The 20,018-nt window shown below is 40.1% G+C and overlaps 1 protein-coding gene across 5 annotated transcripts in view; it reads left to right on the top strand.

Annotated features, from left to right (window-relative positions):
* The window catches only part of kat7b (K(lysine) acetyltransferase 7b), an 86,680-nt gene that overhangs the window by 23,354 nt on the left and 43,308 nt on the right, over positions 1–20,018 (top strand). For 3 of the 5 annotated variants that reach the window (XM_073071672.1, XM_073071670.1, XM_073071671.1), the window contains 2 exons: positions 4,084–4,231; positions 11,079–11,255. The exons of 1 other annotated variant lie outside the window; for it this stretch is intronic. In XM_073071672.1, the coding sequence (XP_072927773.1) occupies positions 4,084–4,231; positions 11,079–11,255 (325 nt within the window). The remainder of the gene's footprint in view (positions 1–4,083; positions 4,232–11,078; positions 11,256–20,018) is intronic. One more of the 5 variants, XM_073071673.1, reaches the window with a different exon arrangement.

Genomic DNA, 20,018 nt, shown 5'->3' with positions numbered 1-20,018 from the left:
CTTGATTGACTTAAAATGAATTGAGGAAGAGGTGTGTAATTTTATTGTGTGCAATTGTTTCAACATGAGAAGAGTTATTCCATTTAGCAAAACTTCATGCTTTTTAAAAAATCATGCAATACTATCATACTGTTTCCTAACTGAAGATGTCACTCTGCAATAAGTGTTGAAACTGTCTATGATCATGATGTTCTTGGCAAGTTTTTCTTCAGAAGTGCTTTGCCGTTGCCACCTTCTGAGCAGTGTCTTTACAAGATGGACGACCCCAACCATTATAAATGCTCTTCAGAAATTGTTTGCCTTGCATTAATGGTCGCATAATTAGGACTTGTTTTATGCACCAGCTGCTCGTATGCCCATCCATTACCAGCTTCCATGGCTTCACGTGACCCTGATCGGGAAGCTAAGCCCCAAGGGTGACCTGCAGGTTGACGGAGGGAGGAAAGCACCTTACACCTCCTTTGGTAGAGATGCATCTCCACCCCGCCACCCAAACCAGAACCATTTACTGATTGGGGGTGAGGGGGTAGTTGTGTTCTTAGTTGTGGTCTTGATTACACTGTCTAGGAAATTAATTAGGATAATTTTTGTTTCAATATTAACTAATTGCTTTTTATTTGGGTCTATCTTAACCATTTTATGGATAATAGTTAATGAATAATTTTGTGGAATAGAGAAACTCCTCCGCTACCCAAAGATTCTCTTCATTGATAAGTATACTCTTACAGTCACCAAAACTATAGAGTAATTCAGGATGAAGAGGGCTATTTAACCCACATTAATTTGAAACTCAAGAAGGATGATGAAGGCTGTTAATTTTAGCATCCAGTTTATATCTAAATGATGTCAGATTTTCATTTTCCAGTGCTTTCTGTGGAAGTCTGTTTCATATGTTGCTCACAGTGTGGAAGATTCTTGTTACCAATTGCCAAATTATTTTTAGTATAATTCCAAGCTTTCCATTTTTTTCCAGAGTTCTTATCCCTATCACCTTCCACTTTTCTAATTTTGTCAAGAAACTGAACTATTTCCTTTGTTTCCTGATCTGTGCATTTTATATTTTCATTTTAATACTCTGTTCTGAGCAGTAGTTCAACATTTTATTATTGGCTTTATAGATTGGGGCACTACATTGAATGGCTAATTTAAGAATGCCTATAATCTGATAATTTTAGAGACAAAGTTATTTTTGATCTTAATTTTCTCTCTTTTGATTTGTTTATTGAATTATCCTTGTTGCTGACCTTTTGATATGGTGCTGCTGGGTTCTTGATGCCTGCTGTAATCATTATTCGTTTCTGTGGCTCACTTTTGTAATTAGGCTATTTAACTGTGAATGGACAATGATCAATTGATTTCATAATATTCATTTACATGGGCTTTCAATAACAGCTGTTAAAGAGGAGTTTTGGCCTTTTTAAACATGAGATTCTGCAGATACTGGAAGTCCAGAGCAACACACACAAAATGTTGCAAGTAGTCATTAAGTTGGACAGCATCCATAGAGAGAATAAACAGTCAACGTTTCAGGCAGAGACTCTTCATCAGTCGTGATGGAGGACCTCCGCCTGAAAAGTCACCTGTTTATTCATTTCTATGGATGCTATCTGACATGCTGAATTCCTCCAGCATTTTTTTGTGTGTTGCATTGGACATATTTTCCCCTCCCCAGCCCAGTGGTGTTTTAGGTTGAAAGGTAATAACTGTTCCCTTATTAATAATTTAGCACAGTGAACATGTGACTCAGGCACGAGGAAAGCAAGAGATCCATCTTTGTTTTGTTAGTATTTCAAAGTTGGGCCTCATTCTCAAGTTGATTTGAGGCATTCTAGAAGTAAATATTTTGTGGTGTAGTAGTTTCCCCATTCATCATTTCTGATATCATATAAAGTTCTACATCTTTAAATAGCATGGGCACTACAGAGGCGTCGGAGTTCAGAGTCTTATTGCAGCGCCGTCTGGAGCTTCTCCGTCCTCCCTGTGGAATACGTGGGTTTTTTCTGGGTGCTGCAGTTTCCTCCCACGGTCTAAAGATGTACTGTTTCGCAGTTTGATTCATCATTGTAAATTATCCTGTGATTAGGCTAGGATTAAATCGGGGGTTGCTGGGTGGCGTGGCTCAAAGGGCTGGAACGGCCTGCTCCACGCTATATCCCAATAAACAAATAAAACCTAATGAAGTACAGTTTTAAATTTATAATCAAAATGAGCCATTATGTCTGGATATTATCGGATTCAGCCAGTATCTCTCGGTGCATGTGCATATTGTTAAGAGTGTTGGTCACCCCTTATAACTTCGCATGGCAAAACAATTCAAGAACATAGATGTCTTATTTTATCTTAAAATCAATCTCTTTTTAAAAAATTGATGTAAAAATGTTTGCAAAAGTTTGTGGATAATTTCTTGACAGATGACAAATAATATCAAACTTTTTTTGGAGTAGCCTCTGTTAACAGTATTTGAAGACATTTTAAAATTTATGCAAAATATATGATAAAGTACTTACTAAAAGTGGGAGGATTTTTTTTCAATCTTTATTGGGGAAAACATATGCAGGCGTGAGTCTCTATAGTGGGGGGGGGGGTGAGGGCTGAAGGCAGAAGAATGTAGGCATTTGGGTAGACTAGCAAGTAAATTGTCAGAGATAGGCTTGCTCCAGGATATGTGGGAATAGAGGGCTGGATATATGCAAGCAATGTAGCAGTTATTTTTAAGTACAATCAGGGCACATGGGATTCAGAGATTGTTTATGGAGCTCAAGAGCCTCCGTTGTGGACTTCGGCTTCAGGAATGTGTTGGAGGAGTGTTCAGGAACAAGGTCAGAATGGGATGTGTAGTTTCAAAGCTGTTGTTGGGCTTGCTTAAGGAATTGCAATCCATTGGTAGTTGCCCTAGGGGTAAGTAATGGGTATTCAGGGCAATGATCTAATTTATCTTCAGAGTTTTGAAAGGAGTCTTCATGGAGCAGTGTTATTTCTTCATGGACTGAGATGGAAATTATCCTGAAATATTTATAATTGCATATCTGAAACTGCCTGGAGTTCAAATAGAATTATTAGGAGTGTGAAATGAAGATGTATGGGTTAGTAGGTTAAGTTGTTATATGGCTGTAATTGGGCATTGTGGGCTCATTGGGCAGAAGGGCACGTTACTGTACGATATCTCTTAAATACACAGGAGGATATTTAGTATCAAATGTTATCAAGACTGGCACAGCATAGACTGAATGGTCTGTCCAGTGCAGTAAGAAAAGTAACAAATCATGCCAGCAGTGTACATGGATGTATATAGGTCTCTTAAGAGCTCCAGTTAATGGATATTTTATAGTTAAACAGATAAAAATAAATTGAGTTCAATTGCATTGAGCTAGTTTAAGAGGAAAGCTTTTGGGAGGAAACAGATGAGTTCAACTGTCAAAAACTGGAGAAGTTCAGAAGATGAGGCATTTAGTGATGAGTATGACACAATGCTGAAGGAACTCTGGTCAGGGCAGCATCTATGGAGGGGAATAAACAGTTGAGATTCTTCATCAGGATGTAATGTTGCTCTCGCCATATGGAGGACAAATACTAATAAACAGGTTGTTCTATTATTTGCTTCTAATGTACACATCAAGATCTGAATGTACAGTGAATGTAGGTTTAAATGGTTAAATATAAAATTAAGTTAATTTTCTACTAGAACAGCTTGTCTGTGAACTCACAATACTGTGATCCCTTTTTCACAACAGTAAACCATGGTATTTTTCATCGTTTGAGCCTTTTGGCCAGATTTGCCAATATGTGTCAAATTATGAAGAATTTCATGATGTAGTTATGTTGGAAAGTGATAAAAGTGATTGACAATTTAAAAATGAGGTGAAAATTTTATCTGACTATTTTGTGCTGGATTGTACTTTGGGCCAACAAAGTTAAAAGACTTGCACATTATTGTTGCACAAAATTTTCATTAAAAATCAATATTAATTTAACTTGCCAAATTTTTACCTTTTCAACAGTTAATAATTACTCTTGAGTATAAATGTATTTTGGTAGTGTATGTTGATGGTTTTAAGAGTTAATCTATTATGTATTCTGTTCCAGCGTCAGGCGGGTAGCAGCTCTGACGGCACAGAAGATTCAGACTTTTCTGCTGATCTGGATCATACAGATAGCTCTGAGAGTGATGGACAGCCACGCAGGTCTACCAGATTAACCAGGTCTTCATTACGGAATAGCCAGGGTTCTCAAGGTATTGCTGCAAGATATTGAGGGAAAATTAAGTAAGAGTGAATTCACAGTGGAGGGAAAGGCCAGATATGTAGCTGCTATTTCCCTGCTGGTCAAAAATGAGTAATCAGTTTTATTAATTCTCGGTCTGTGGCAAAGTTTAAAAAGTGCACTTTTTAAAGTGCATCCATGCACTTTAGATATTCGGTTCTCCTTTCAGCATCTTTTCAAAAAATAGTTTCCATGCATCAAATGCCTTTTGCCTGAAAGTATTTGTTTTTTCAACTGCACTGTAATCCTACTTGTAACTGCTTAAATTCTGTAGTTCATAGTTGTTAACCAAAGGAGGAGAGATTCTTCCTATTGGCCCATTCGAGTTCTCTGGAATTAAATTCAATTTGCCACTTTTTTGCTCACCTAACTAGTTCATAGGTTTTTTTTTCATCTGCATGATTTATAATTTTTACTTATGATTCTGATATTTGTATAAATCATTGATAATTCATTTGTGACAAGCTATTGTATTTGTTTTGTCCACTATCTCCCCTGGATAATGAGATCTGCTGCCTACCACTATCTACCCCTTTACAAGCATACTGCAACCCATTACTAATTTTGGATCCAGTTTACAAATTTTTCATTCTGACAATGGAACAATGTCAAATGTATGCTCCGTTAAATGTATGTCAAATGTATGCTCCGTTAAATGTACTGCTCTTATCAGCTACTATTATTATCTCAAATAATATAGTTGTTGGCAAACATAAGACCATAAGACATAGCAGAATTAGGCTACTTGGCCAATCGAGTCTGCTCCACCACTCCATCATGGCCGATTTATTATCCCTCTCAACCCCATTTTCCTCCTCTTCCCCATAACCTTTGATGCCCTGACTAACCAAGAACCTATCAACCTCTGCTTTAAATAAACTGAATGACTTGGCCTCTACAGCTGTCTGTGGCAATTTATTCCATGGATCCATCACCCTCTGGCTAAAGAAATTCCTTCTCATCTCTGTTCTAAAGGGATGTCCTATTCTGAGGCTGTGCCTTCTGATTCTAGACTCACCCACTATAGGAAACGTCCTGTTCACATCCACTCTTGCCTAGATATTACAATATTTGATAGCTATCAGTAAGATTCCCCCTCGTTCTTTTAAACTCCACAGTGAGTACAGGTCCAGAGCTCCTTGCGCGTTAACACTTTCATTCTTGGAATCATTCTCGTAAACCTTCTGTGGACCCTCTCCAATGCCAACAAATCCTTTCTTAGATAAGAGACCCTGATCTGCTCACAATACTCCATGCGGTCTGACCAATGCCTTGTAAAGCGTCAGCATTATATCCTTGCTCTTGTATTCTAGTCCTCTGGAAATGAATGTTAAAGTTGCTTTTGCCTTCCTTGCCACTGACACAACCTGCAAATTCACCTTTAGAGAACCCTGTGTGATTCCCAAGTCCCCTTGCACCTCTGATTTTTAAGTTTCTCCTTGTTTAGAAAATAGTCAACTCTTTCATTTCTTCTACTCAAGTGCATGACTGTACACATCCATACACTATATTTCATCTGCTGATTCTTCCAGTCTGTCCAAATCTGTGGGCAGACTTCCTGCTTCCTCCGTACTAACTGCTCCTCCACCTATCTTTATATCATCTATAAACTTGGTCACAAAGCCATCAAGTCCATCATCCAAACCATTGACATATAATGTGAGAAGAGCCGGCAGCCAACCAGAATAGGCCCCCTTTATCACAACAGGAGAAAATCTGCAGATGCTGGAAATCCAAGCAACACACACAAAATGTTGACTGTTCTCTTTGCCATAGATGCTGCCTGGCCTGCTGAGTTTCTCCAGCATTGTGTGTGTGTGTGTACTCTTTACCTCCTGCCAATCAGCCAATGCTCTATCCATGCTAGTATCTTCCCTGTTCTACCATGGGCTCTTATCTTGACAGGCAGCCTCACGTGAGGTATTTTGTCAAAGGCCTTCTGAAAATCCAAGTAAACTCTCCTTTGTCTACCTCGCCTATTATTTCCTCAAAGAATTCCAACAGATTTGTCAGGCAAGATTTCCCCTTAAGGAAGCCATGCTGACTTTGGCCTATTTTAGCATGTGGCTCCAAGTAGCCTGAAATCTCATCCTTAACAATGGACTCCAACATCTTCCCAACCACTGAAGTCAGGCTAAGTGGCCAACAATTTCCTTCCTTTGCCTCCCTTCTTAGAGAGTGGGATGACATTTGCAATTTTCCAGTCCTCCAGAACCATTCCAGAATCTAGTGATTTCTTGAAAGATCATTACTAATGCTTCCAGCATCTCTTCAGATACCTCTTTCAGAACCCTGAGGTGTAGTCCATTTGGTCCAGGTGACCTATCTACTTTCAGACCTTTCAGTTTCCCAAGCTCCTCCTCCTTCGTAATAGCAACAACACTCATTTCTACCTCCTGATGTTCTCAAATTTCTGGCATACTGGTAGTGTCTTCCACATTTCCTTGCATCCTCTCCAGTGTCATTTTCCAGTGGTCCAATATCCATTCTTGCCTCTTTTGTCGTGGGATCCAGTACCAACCTGATTTTTCCCAATCTGCCTGCATCTTGAAATCCACCACCCCCCAGACTATTGTAACATTGCCTTTTTTACATGCCTTTTCTATCTCCCATAGTAATTTGTATCCTACATCCTGGCTACTGTTCGGTGGCCTATATATAACTCCCATCAGGGTCTTTTTTTACCCTTGCCATTTCTTAACTCTTGCCCACAAGGGTCCTACATCCTCTGATCCTTTGTCACCTATTTCTAAGAATTTGATTTCATTTTTAACCAGCAGCCACTCCACCCCCTCTGCCCAGCTGCCTGTCTTCTTGATACAAGGTGCATCCTTGGATGTTAAGGATGTGATCTCAACTGTGATCTTCTTTCAGCCACATCTTGTTGATGCTCACAACGTCATATCTGTCGATCTCCAACTGTGCTACAAGATCATCTACCTTATTCCATATATTGCATACATTCAAATATCACACCTTCAGTCCTGTATTCATCACCCATTTCAAATTTTTGCCCCCAATGTCACCTCATCCCACTAACTGCAATTTTGCCATATCCTCTGCCTGTTCATCCTTGGTCTCAATACACACTGCATGGAATTGTATACCAGCTGCCCCATCCTTAGCCCTGTCACTCCCGTTTGCATCCCCCTACCAACTTAGTTTAAACCCTCCCAAGATCTCTAGCAAATCTGCTGGCAAGGGTATTGGATCCCCTCAGATTCAGGTTTAACCTCTTCTTTTCCAATAAGTCACATCTCCTCCAGAAGAGATCCCAATGATCTAGAAATCTGAAACACTTCAACCACTTGTTCATCTGTACTTTCATCTATTCTCGCCCCTACTAGCTCCATTTGATTGGGATAACAAATATTTCCCAACCTTGTGCAATTATTCTGTATCTTTCTAAATGATGGCATGTATTGTCTCTCAAACTTCTTTCAGGAATTTTCCTGTTGCCTGTGTTAGGCTGACAAAACTGCAATTGTTCAGTTAACTTCATTCGTTCCTTTTAAATAATCGTACACTGATGATCATTTTCCAGTTCTCCAGCCATGTACATATTGGGTGGAAAAGTGGTGCAGCTAGCAGAGTTGCTGCCTCAGCACTAGATACAGATTCAATCCAGATTTTAGCTGTTGTCTCCAGTTTGCATTTGTTTCTTTTGGTGGCTTCAAAGTTGTGCTAGTTGATAGAGTAATTGACTGCTGTACACTGCCCCTGGTATGTACGTAGTGGTAGAATCTGGAGAGAGTTGATGGGAATCGAAGTCAAAGTACATTTATTATCAAAGTATGTATGCAGTATACAACCCTGAGATTTGTCCTCTGCAGGCAACCACGAAACACAACGTGGAACCTGTTCAAAGAAAACATCAAACACCCGGTGCGCAAAAAAAAACAAGTTGCGCAAATGGCAAAGAAAAACAAGCGGATAGTACACAATATATTCAATATCAAACCGCAAAGTCCTTGGAGCAGTCTTGGAATGTCTAGTGTAGTTCAATACAGTTCAATTTAGCGCTGTCATTTGTTGACTGCAGGCCGCAGAGCCAGTTCGCGTCGAAGTGCCCTGATCAAAATTGCGCAAAATTGCAATAAAAAAGGTATAACCAGAAATGCATATAACATGAACTGCTCAGTCTTCAAAAACTGAGCCCAATCCACAAACCTTGCCCAAGACCCAAGACTCCTGCACCTTCCTCCAGCAGCAGTGAGGGAGAGGGAGACTGGTGAAATGCAGGCAGATGGCGCTGAACACCTGCTTGCCTTCCGCACTCATCCTCGTTGATTTTAATCTCGCTTGACGCTTTGATCGTGAGATTGGTGAGTAATGGAGCTGATTGTGGGTTTGTGCTCTGCCATTAGGCCGTAAACTCCGTTCTCAACCACACCAGATTCCCTCGGAGTCAGCAAAAATGCCAGATCACTTTGTCAGCCCAAAAAGCCATTATTAGAATGTAAATTATGAGCTCCAATTGCACACAGATTAATAGTAGAAGTATATTTTGAGAAGAAGTAGAGGCAGTTTTGTGAATTTTCTGCAGGACGTCACCAGTAGTTGCGTTGGCTGCTGGTGCCATTTTGAACAGATGTAGCGAGAATAAACAAATTAATGTTGGATTGATTGTAAATGGATGGTTGGTGTGGTTTAGTTGGGCTGAAGGTGTGTTTCCATACTGTGTCATAGAGCACAGAAGTGCAGCACAGGAATAGGCCTTTTGACTTACTACCTCTGTGCTGGAGTGACACCAATGTAAACTGCACATTTGCTTGTGCATGTTCTATCTATATTCCCTCCATTTCGTATCTGTTCCTATGCCTGTCTAAATGCCGCTTATATTTTGATATTGTATTTGTTCCACCATATCCCTTGACAATGTGATCCTGGCACTTGAACTCTCCATCTGGGAGAGAAAAAAAACTAGCCTTGCAAATCTCCTTTAACTTTAACCCCTCTCACTTTAACCTATGACTTCTGGTATTTGGCATTTTCACCCTGGGGGGGAAAAAGACTTAACTACCCTATCTTAGCCGCTCACAATTTTATATACATCTTTCTATAACTACCGGTATTAGTTTATCGTCAATGTTTGCAAAATAATGGTCAGTTCTTAATTTTTTTCTTAAGTGCTTCTCTGGGTTATCATCTTCAGCCCTAATATGTATATTTTTTAAAATGTCAGACTGCTTTTTTGCACATACCTTAACTAGAGAGCTCTCAAGTAATTCCACCAATTTAGTAAACTGCTGGGTGTGCCCTGTTTTGGATTTATCAATCCTGTTTAGTGTTGGCAAGCAACTGCTATCCTTCTGCCTTAATCAATATATAAAATAACTGCTTTTCTTGATTTTACTTGCCAGTAATTTTTCATGCACCTTTTCCCGTACTAATTCTTTTAATTTCACGCTTGTACTATTTGCCCTCCTTTCCACAGTAATGAGGTCATGGTATCTTAAGCTTTTATTTGTATTATGTATCTTTTGCATTTCCATATTTATTGCAGTATTTAATGGGAAGATGAGTCATAGGGCACTACAGCACAGAAACGAGCCCTTTCGACGCCATAGTCCATGCTGAGAGAAAAATATTCTATAAAATCATTTAATTGCTCTTCATCGTCGGCATGAATTGGTATAGTTTTGCTGTGTAAATTCTTGACAGTGACATTAAAGTTGTTCATTTATTTTTCATACCTTTTGGCTGTTTGTGTACACTCAGTGGCTACTTTATTAGGTACTTCCTGCACACTACCATTGTAACGTGTGGTTATTTGAGTGACTGTCACCTTCCTGCCAGCTTGAACCAGCCTAGCCATTCTCTGATCTTTCTCATTACTGAGGCAGTGTCGCCCCAGAGCTGTTCCTCAAAGGATGTTTTTTTCTTTTTCATTTTGTAGGCTCCAGAGACTGTTGTGCATGAAAATTGCAGAAGATCAGCAGTTTCTGAGATACTCAAACCACACCGTCTGGTGCTAACAATCATTCCATGGTCGAAGACACAGATCACATTTCTTCTTCATTCTGATGTTGGGTCTGAACAACAAATGAATCTTTTGACCCTGCCTGTATGCTTTTATGCATTGAATTGCTGTCACATAATTGGCTGATTTGATATTTGCATTAATGAGCAGGTGTAACTAATAAAGTGGTCACTGAGTGTATGTTACGTGTGATGGAAGATTTTGAAGTGGCAAAAAGCATACATTTGTGGATGTTATCATTATCTGCGAAGAGGGCGAAAAGTGGGTATCTTTGGGGAAAGCAGATTTTCAAAACAGGCATTGGGAATACTGTACTAGTAGTTTGAGAACTGATTGCTTACAAATGCTTTGGAATTATTCAGCTTTTTTAAAAAAAAGCTAAACCAATGTTATACTACTGTAACATGTAGAATAACAAGAAACAAATGCTTGTGGTTGCATAAAGTCGTTTGATTACCAGAGATGTCCTCAAATCTTGTGGCAGTAATCTGGATTTCAAAGTAATGTATAGCATGGCAACTGTTTGCTAGATGAAATCGGAGCAAATTAAGCACTCTCTCCAGTGTTCTAATTTGCATAAGTTCAGTCAGCAAGATACTTTGAACTTCTTTTCAAACTGGTCAATTATGGGGCGGCAGTGTGATCCACTGAGCTGAGTTCCTTCAATTTTTTGCTTAAAATTGGTAGATTTTTTAAAATTCTCAGATCACTCTATTGTGATAAGTAAAACACTTATCGGCTATTTCAGTTTATTTATTAATTTATAAGGGCTGTTGTATTTTATTGGAAATCTAAGTCTAAAATATTGATTTTTTAAATCTCAAACTCATGACAGATTCCAGTCCAGTACGCCAGATACCATCATATACCTCAGATGAACCTGCTTATGCGACAAGAAGGGTGACACGTAGCCAACAGCAGACAACTCCAGTTACACCGAAGAAATACCCTCTGCGACAGACTCGCTCATCTGGATCAGAAACGGAGCATCCAGTTGAGTTTTCAGACAAAGGTAAAATAAGGGATACAATTGCATGCAATGATTCCTGGTCCATATTTGTGAGTGGAAAAAATTAACTTTACACAATTCCATTGTTTTGTTATTTTAAAAAAATCTTAAATAGCAAATAATGGTCTTTAAATCAGCACAGCCAAAATGCTGGAGAAACTCAGCAGATCATGCAGTATCAATGGAAATGAATAAACAGTTGATGTTTCAGTCTGAAACCCTTCTTCAGGACTGGAAAAGAAGGGGGAAGATGCTAGAATAAAAAGGTGGGGGGGAGGGGAAGTAGGATCGGCTAGAGGGTGATTGGTGAAGCCAGGTGGGTGGGAAAGATAAATGGCTGGAGAAAAGGAATTTGATGATAAAATAAATCATGGGAGAAAAGGAAGGAGGAGGGGCACCAAAGGGAGGTGATATGCAGGTGAGAAGAGGTATGAAGGGGGGGAGGAATTACCAGAAGGAGAAATCAATGTTCATAACATCAGGTTAGGGGCCACCGAGCTGGAATATGAGGTGTTGCTCCTCCACCCTGAGCATGGCCTCATCATATCAAAAGAGAAGGCTGTGGTCCAACATGTCAAAATGGGGATAGGAATTAAAATGGTTGGCCAATGGGAAATTCCACTTTTGGTGGATGGAGTGGAGGTGATTGACAACACGGTCCTCCAGTCAATGTCTCGTCTCACCAGTGTAGAGAACACTGCTTTGGGAGCACTGGATAAAATAGACAACATTCACAGGTGAAATGTTTCCTTAGCTGGAAGGACCTCTTGAGGCCCTAAATGCAGGTGAATGGGTAAGTGTAGCATTTCTGTTGCTTGCAGGGATAAATGCCAGGAGGGGGATTAGTAGGAAGAGATGAACGGACAGTCTTTAGGTTATAGCAAAGCACCTGTTTTTAGGTGCTAACCACATGACACTCACTTTTACCTATAACTGATTATTACCATCAATACTGCAAACTAGTAAACACGTGGAAGGAGGAGAGGAGTCTAGATGACTGACATATTTCTCACATTCTGTTTTGCAAATATACCTTCACTGACATCACACAAAGAAATAAATGAATAAATAATACCTACTTCAAATACTTTACTGGCTTGCTTCTATAGTTGTTCATTGGTGGCATCTCAAACCTTCTCTTAAAATATTTTTTTCTTCTATTGGAAGGGGATAGTCTCTACTTCTTGGATGTAAGCCTATGTACACTTGTGAGCAAGTGGCTATATTTCTTGCATTGCTCTCTTTTGCAGGGATTCTTGCTAGTAAAGCAGCCACTTTCTGACATTTTCCTCTAATTCTGACCCTTTAAGTCTCTTGTCCTCATTACAACTATCCCTCCTGACACAGGATCTCCCTTTTGTTATGGATTTCATTGACAAGTAATGTAGTTTTGAGTGCATATTGGAGCTGTTTCTCTCCTCCTTTTGAGCATATGTAGTTTCCATGGAAGAAAGAGTTCATCATGTTGCAGAGTGTTGCATTAAGGGATGACTCCTCTGATTGCTGTTGACTAAGCTCTTATACAAAATCATGTTAAGTTTTTTTTTGCACTTGTTTCTGAGTACAAATCACTCTAATGCTGTGTCCACAATGGATTTTGGCCAGTTTTGTGTTGGGTACCTGTTTCAGTGATAATGCTAAACACTAAGTATTTTTGCACTTAAGATATAAGTACAACTGTCCAGACAAGTGCCATTTCTTTATAATGTTTCATTTCCATCATTTTGCTTAAAAGTATTTGCTGGCATTTGATGCAAGCTTATTCCACAGAATAATCATAATTAAGACCATATTGTTAAAGCAGAATTGATTCTTTTCATTATTTGTTAATTAAAAAAAGCATATATTAAAGGTCTGTTGTAATGGTGGTTAATTGCAAGATTGGGGAAGGTGGTTAAGAGGAATCCAAAAAGGCTTGAGTTATTTTCAGCTGCAGCATAACATTTACTTTTAAAGGTAAATGTTTGTTTTTTTTTTAAAACTTGGAAAATACAGGCGGTCCCCGGGTTACAAACGAGTTCTGTTCCTGAGTCCGTCTTTAAGTCGGATTTGTACGTCGATTTGTACATCTCGGCACTTCTAGTCCGTGCTGAACGCTTACTCTCACCTAGATCCACCGACCTGCACTCAGCCCATAACCCTCCATTCCTTTCCTGTCCATATACCTATCCAGTTTTACTTTAAATGACAATATCGAACCTGCCTGTACCACTTCTACTGGAAGCTCGTTCCACACAGCTACCACTCTCTGAGTAAAGAAGTTCCCCCTCGTTTTACCCCTAAATTTTTGTCCCCTAACTCTCCACTCATGTCCTCTTGTTTGAATCTCCCCTACTCTCAGTGGAAAAAGCCTATCCACGTCAACTCTCTCTATCCCCCTCATAATTTTAATTACCTTTATCAAGTCCCCCATCAACCTTCTATGCTCCAAAGAATAAAGACCTAACTTGTTCAACCTTTCTCTGTAACTTAGGTGCTGAAACCCAGGTAACATTCTAGTAAATCTCCTTTGTACTCTCTCTATTTTGTTGATATCTTTCCTATAATTCAGTGACCAGAACTGTACACAATACTCCAAATTTGGCCTTGTACAATTTTAACACTACATCCCAACTCCTATACTCAATGCTCTGATTTATAAAGGCCAGCATACCAAAGGCCAGCATACCAAAAGCTTTCTTCACCACCCTATCTACATGAGATTCCACCTTCAGGGAACTATGCACCATTATTCCTAGATCACTCTGTTCTACAGCATTCCTCAATGCCCTACCATTTACCATGTATGTCCTATTTTGATTATTCCCACCAAAATGTAGCACCTCACACTTATCAGCATTAAACTCCATCTGCCATCTTTCAGCCTACTCTTCTAACTGGCCTAAATCTCTCTGCAAGCTTTGAAAACCTACTTCATTATCCACAATGCCACCTATCTTAGTATCATCTGCATACTTACTAATCCAATTTACCACCCCATCATCCAGATCATTAATGTATATGACAAACAACATTGGACCCAGTACAGATCCCTGAGGCACACCACTCGTCACCGGCCTCCAACCTGACAAACAGTTATCCACCACTACTGTCTGGCATCTCCCATCCAACCACTGTTGAATCCATTTTACTACTTCAATATTAACACCTCTTCAAAAAATTCAATAAGATTTGTCAAACACGACCTTCCACGCACAAATCCATGTTGACTGTTCCTAATCAGACCCTGTCTATCCAGATAATTATATATACCATCTCTAAGAATACTTTCCATTAATTTACCCACCACTGACGTCAAACTTACAGGCCTATAATTGCTAGGTTTACTCTTAGAACCCTTTTTAAACATTGGAACAAAATGAGCAATACGCCAATCCTCCGGCACCATCCCCGTTTCTAATAACATTTGAAATATTTCTGTCAGAGCCCCTGCTATTTCTACACTAACTTCCCTCAAGGTCCTAGGGAATACCTTGTCAGGACCTGGAGATTTATCCACAATTATATTCCTTAAAAGCACCAGTACTTCCTCCTCTTTAATAGTCATAGTTTCCATAACTTCCCTACTTGTTTCCCTTACCTTACACAATTCAATATCCTTCTCCTTAGTGAATACCGAAGAAAATAAATTATACAAAATCTCCCCCATCTCTTTTGGCTCCACACATAGCTGTCCACACTGATTCTCTAAGGGACCAATTTTATCCCTCACTATCCTTTTGCTGTTAATATAACTGTAGAAACCCTTTGGATCTATTTTCACCTTACTTGCCAAAGCAACCTAGTATCTTTTAGCTTTTCTAATTTCTTTCTTAAGATTCTTCTTAACATTCTTTATATTCCTCGAGCACCTCATTTACTCCAAGCTGCCTATATTTATTGTAGATATCTCTCTTCTTCTGAACCAAGTTTCCAATATCCCTTGAAAACCATGGCTCTCTCAAACTTATAACCTTTCCTTTCAACCTAACAAGAACATAAAGATTCTGTACCCTCAAAATTTCACTTTTAAATGATCTCCATTTCTCTGTTACATCCTTCCCATAAAACAAATTGTCCCAATCCACTCCTCCTAAATCCTTTTGCATCTCCTCAAAGTTAGCCTTTCTCCAATCAAAAATCTCAACCCTGGGTCCAGACCTATCCTTCTCCATAATTATATTGAAGCTAATGGCGTTGTGATCACTGGACCCGAAGTGCTCCCCAACACATATCTCCGTCACCTGACCTATCTTATTCCCTAACAGAAGATCCAACACTGCCCCTTCTCTAGTTGGTACTTCTATGTATTGCTGCAAAAAAACTATCCTGCACGCATTTTACAAACTCCAAACCATCCATTCCTTTTACAGTATGGGCTTCCCAGTCTATGTGTGGAAAATTAAAATCTCCCATTATCACAACCCTTTGCTTACTACAAATATCTGCTATCTCCTTACAAATTTGCTCCTCCAATTCTCACTCCCCATTAGGTGGTCTATAGTATACCCCTGCAAGTGTTACTGCACCTTTCTCATTCCTCAATTGCACCCAAATAGCCTACCTAGACGAGCCCTCTAATTTATCCTGCCAGAGCACTGCTGTAATATTTCCTCTGACAAGCAATGTAACACCTCCCCTCTTGTCCCTCCGACTCTATCACACCTGAAGCAACGAAATCCAGGAATATTTAGTTGCCAATCACACCCCTCCTGCAACCATGTTTCACTAATAGCTACAACATCATATTTCCAGGTATCAATCCATGCTCTAAGCTCATCCACCTTTCTTACAATGCTCCTAGCATTAAAATAAATGCATTTAAGAAATTCTCCACCTCTTCCTCTCTGTTTATCTCCAACGGTGCAAACAACTTTATTATCTTTTTCTTCCTTCTCCCATACATCTGTTCCTGCACTCTGGTTCCCCTTCCCCCTTGTATCTAGTTTAAATCCACTGGAGTCTCTAGCAAACCTACCTGCAAGAATATTTGTACCCCTCCAGTTCAGATGTAAACCGTCCCGCCAGAACAGGTCCCACCTTCCCTGGAAAACTGTCCAATTATCTATAAATCTGAAGCCCTCCCTCCTGCACCATGTCTTCAGCCACATGTTGATCTGTGCTATCTTACTATTTCTAAACCCGCCTGCACGTGGCACTGGTAGCAATCCTGAGATTGCTATCCTGGAGGTCCTGTCCTTTAGCTTGGTGCCTGTCTCCCTAAACCTGCCTTTCAGGACCTCGTCACCGTAGCTTTCATCGGGGCAGGGCCTTTCACACGCTCCATTATTCTCACTTTATCCTTTTCCTTTAAAATTGTTCCAATCGTTGACCGACTGTAGCCTAACGCTTTTCCAATGACTGATGGCGTTTCACCTCTTCCCAAACGTTTTATTATTTTCACTTTATTTTCAATCACGATCGCTTCCCATCAACGGAACAGAAACACTGCAGGCGGCGGGTTCCGACCTCCGCCGGCTCCCAAGGTCCACTGGGTCCTAAGGACCACCGCACTGAATTCCCCAGGTCCTAAAGTCCACCGCACTGACCAGGTTAAATGGGACAAGTGGGGACTGTGCTGGATTTGGGTATTTGATCCTCCACAATATTTCACGTGGGAATTTAAACTGGAGGTGGCAGTGTTTTTTTTATGAGGTTGAGTTGCGTGCTCGATATCAACCCAGCACAGATGGTATGAGAGTCACTGGATCGACATCAACCCGGCACGGGAGCGGTCTGTCACTAAATTGAACTCAGGAACCTCTGTTCTCAAGCCTGGCGCTGATCTCCCAGCGCCACCAGCCGACCGGAATGGGGGTGGGGGGGTGGGACGGGGTCAGGGTGAATCCTGCTAAGAAAACTTTAAGCCAAATACAAAGTTACACACTCAACACAGTGTCAACAGCAACGACTTAAAATGGCAGACGGCGTTGCGATCCGACTTAAAATGGCGGACAGCGTTCTTCCTCAGTTCGTAAGTACGAGTTGTCCATAAGTCGGATGTTCGTAACTCGGGAACTACCTGTATATCAAGGATATAATTTTTGAATTGCAGGTGAACATAAAATAATTTTATTAAAATACTTAGCATGCAGATCCATTGTACCTCTTTTTGTTTTCTTCCTCTGTTCTGCTCCTATTGTAGGTGGATTGAAATGTTTAATCTTGTTTCAGGCTCACTTTAAAATGTACTGCCTTTTGTAATCAAGGCAATGCAGTGAGAGGAATAGCTTTTTGTACTGTAATTTCAATAGGAAAAGGTTCCATTAATTCAGCTGCCAACAAATTCAGATCTTACCTTTTCAGAGAGTTGTTTACACTTGGCTTATCTGAGAATTAAAAACTTATTTTAAGAGTCACCATCCTTGTCAAAGAAATGTTTTGTTCTTTTGTGCTTTCACTGTAACGGTTTATGTAGCTTATTGTTCTGCCTGCAGCATATATCTAACCATCTAACTTATGCTTTCATTGTGTAGAAAAGGTTCATGGTGTCATGGTAACCATATTTGTCCAAATCATCTAGTGCTCCATGTTGATTTAAAAATGCTGTATTCGTGCTGTACTTTCCCCACATTGGCTTGTATTGATTAAGCCACTGGTCCAGCTAGATCTTTTGAAACTTGTCTACTGCATTAATTTACTTTACTAATATCTCTGGAAGAAATAAAAAAGGCTATTCCATCTGTTTGTAATTTTCATCAGCTATGTGATCCCGTCAGCAGTCACATCTTTCCCCGCACAACCCTTTTCTGCTTTCTGTAAGGAACACCGTGACTCTGGCGTGCTCATACTTGGCATGAGCAGCCCTCTTCAGGTCATGCCACAGCATCTCAATTGATTAAGGTCTGGACTCTGACTTGGTCATTCCAAAACACGAATTTTCTTCTTTTTAAACCATTCTGTTCTTGATTTACTCTTCTGTTTCGGATCATTGTCTTGTTGCATTATTCGACTTCTATTAAGCTTCTGGTGCCAGATCGTGACTCTGACATTCTCTTATAAAATGTCTTGATACAATTTTGAATTGATTGTTCTTCAATGCTTGCAAGCTGTCCAGGCTCTGAGGCAGCAAAACAGCCCCAAACAATGATGCTCCTTCCACCATGCTTTACAGTTGGGATGAGATGTTGCTGTGCAGTGCTGTTTTTCCCTCCAAACATAGTGGTATGCATTTCTGCCAAAAAAGTTCAACCTTTGTCTCATCTGTCCTCAGGACATTGTCCCAGAAGCATTGTGCAACATCCAGGTGCTCTTTTGCAAACTTGACACGTGTAGCAATTGTTTTTCTTTTTTTGGAGAGCAGTGATGTCCTTCCATGAACACCATTCTTGTTCAGTTTTTCTTGTGGATACGTAAACAGAAACTTTCGCAAGTTCTAGATATTTCTGCAGGTCTTCTGCTGGTACTCTTGGGTTCTTTTTCACCTCCTTCAGCATTGCATATTCTGCTTTTGGTGTGATCTTTGTAGGGTGCGCACTCCCAGGGAGAGTAGCCACAGTACTGAATTTCCTCCATTTGTAGACAATTTCTCTTACTGTGGACTGATGAATACTCAGTTCTTTAGAAATGCTTTTGTAGCTTTTTCCAGCTTCATGCAACTCTACAATTCTTCTGAGGTCCTCTGATTGATGTTTTGATTGAGGCATGGTGTACGTTAGTGGATCTTTCTTGAGAAGTGCAGGCTCTGTCAATAACCCAACTTTGTGTGTCTTTATAGGGCAGGGCACCTCTACAACCTACACCTCCAATCTCATCTCATTGAGTGGAACACCTGACTCCAGTACTTTTTGTAGAAGGCGTCTCCCCAAAGGTTCACATACTTTTTTGAACCTAGACTGTGATTGTATAAATGATGTACTAAGTATTGATGAGAAGACTCACTCAGCACCTCACAAAAAATTCCTTGGGCCTCTTAACCTAAACCCAGCCTGGTCACTCATTTGTGTATGACTACTATTTGGAATGGCAGAAGGAAATGCCTTCATGGCATTTTCACTTCTGATATTTTCACATCTGGTAATTCTGGTCCATTGTGTTTAGTGCTTTGGTGTTGTACACAATTCAATTTTACTGAAAGGGACTCTTGCGCCAAACTAGTACAGGTTCCATGTGCAGAACCTTTTAAAGTTCTTTTAAAATTTCAGTCCATTGGTGTCTCAAATTTAGCCAGCACATGCCAAGAGCAACCATACTTTTCTCTTTCCAAATACTTTTATTTTCAGTTCCTTGTTTTACTTAGAACAGTACAGTACAGGCACTTTTGCCCATGATGTAGTGCCAGCCTTTTAACCTACCCCAAGGTCAATCTTGCCCTTCACTCCTACATAGTCCTCCATTTTATATTTCATCTATGTGCTCAGGAGTCTCTTAAATGAACCTAATATATTTGCCTCTACAACCACCCACCACTCCTGACAGTTCCACGCACTCACCACTTTTTTTTAAAACCTCACCAGTGACATCCCCCTTTCTTTCCTTCAATCACATTAAAATTATGTCCCTTCATATTAGCCACTTCTACACCTCTATCAAGTCACCTGTCGTCATCCTTGTCTCCAAAGAGACAATGCTAGATCACTCAATCTATCCTAACAGAACGCGCTCTCTAATCCAGGCAGCATCTTGGTAAATCTGTGCACACTCTCTGAAGCTTCTTTATCCTTCCTTTAATGAGTGGACTAGATCTCAATGCTAAATTCCCAAGTGTGATCCAACCAGAGTTTTTTAGAGCTGCACCATTTACCTCATGGCTCTTGAACTCAGTCCCCTGACTATTGAAGGCCAACA

The sequence above is a fragment of the Hemitrygon akajei genome, chromosome 18, assembly GCF_048418815.1.
Source record: "Hemitrygon akajei chromosome 18, sHemAka1.3, whole genome shotgun sequence".
Classification (NCBI taxonomy): domain Eukaryota; kingdom Metazoa; phylum Chordata; class Chondrichthyes; order Myliobatiformes; family Dasyatidae; genus Hemitrygon; species Hemitrygon akajei.
This window is presented reverse-complemented; position numbering and strand designations above follow the sequence as displayed.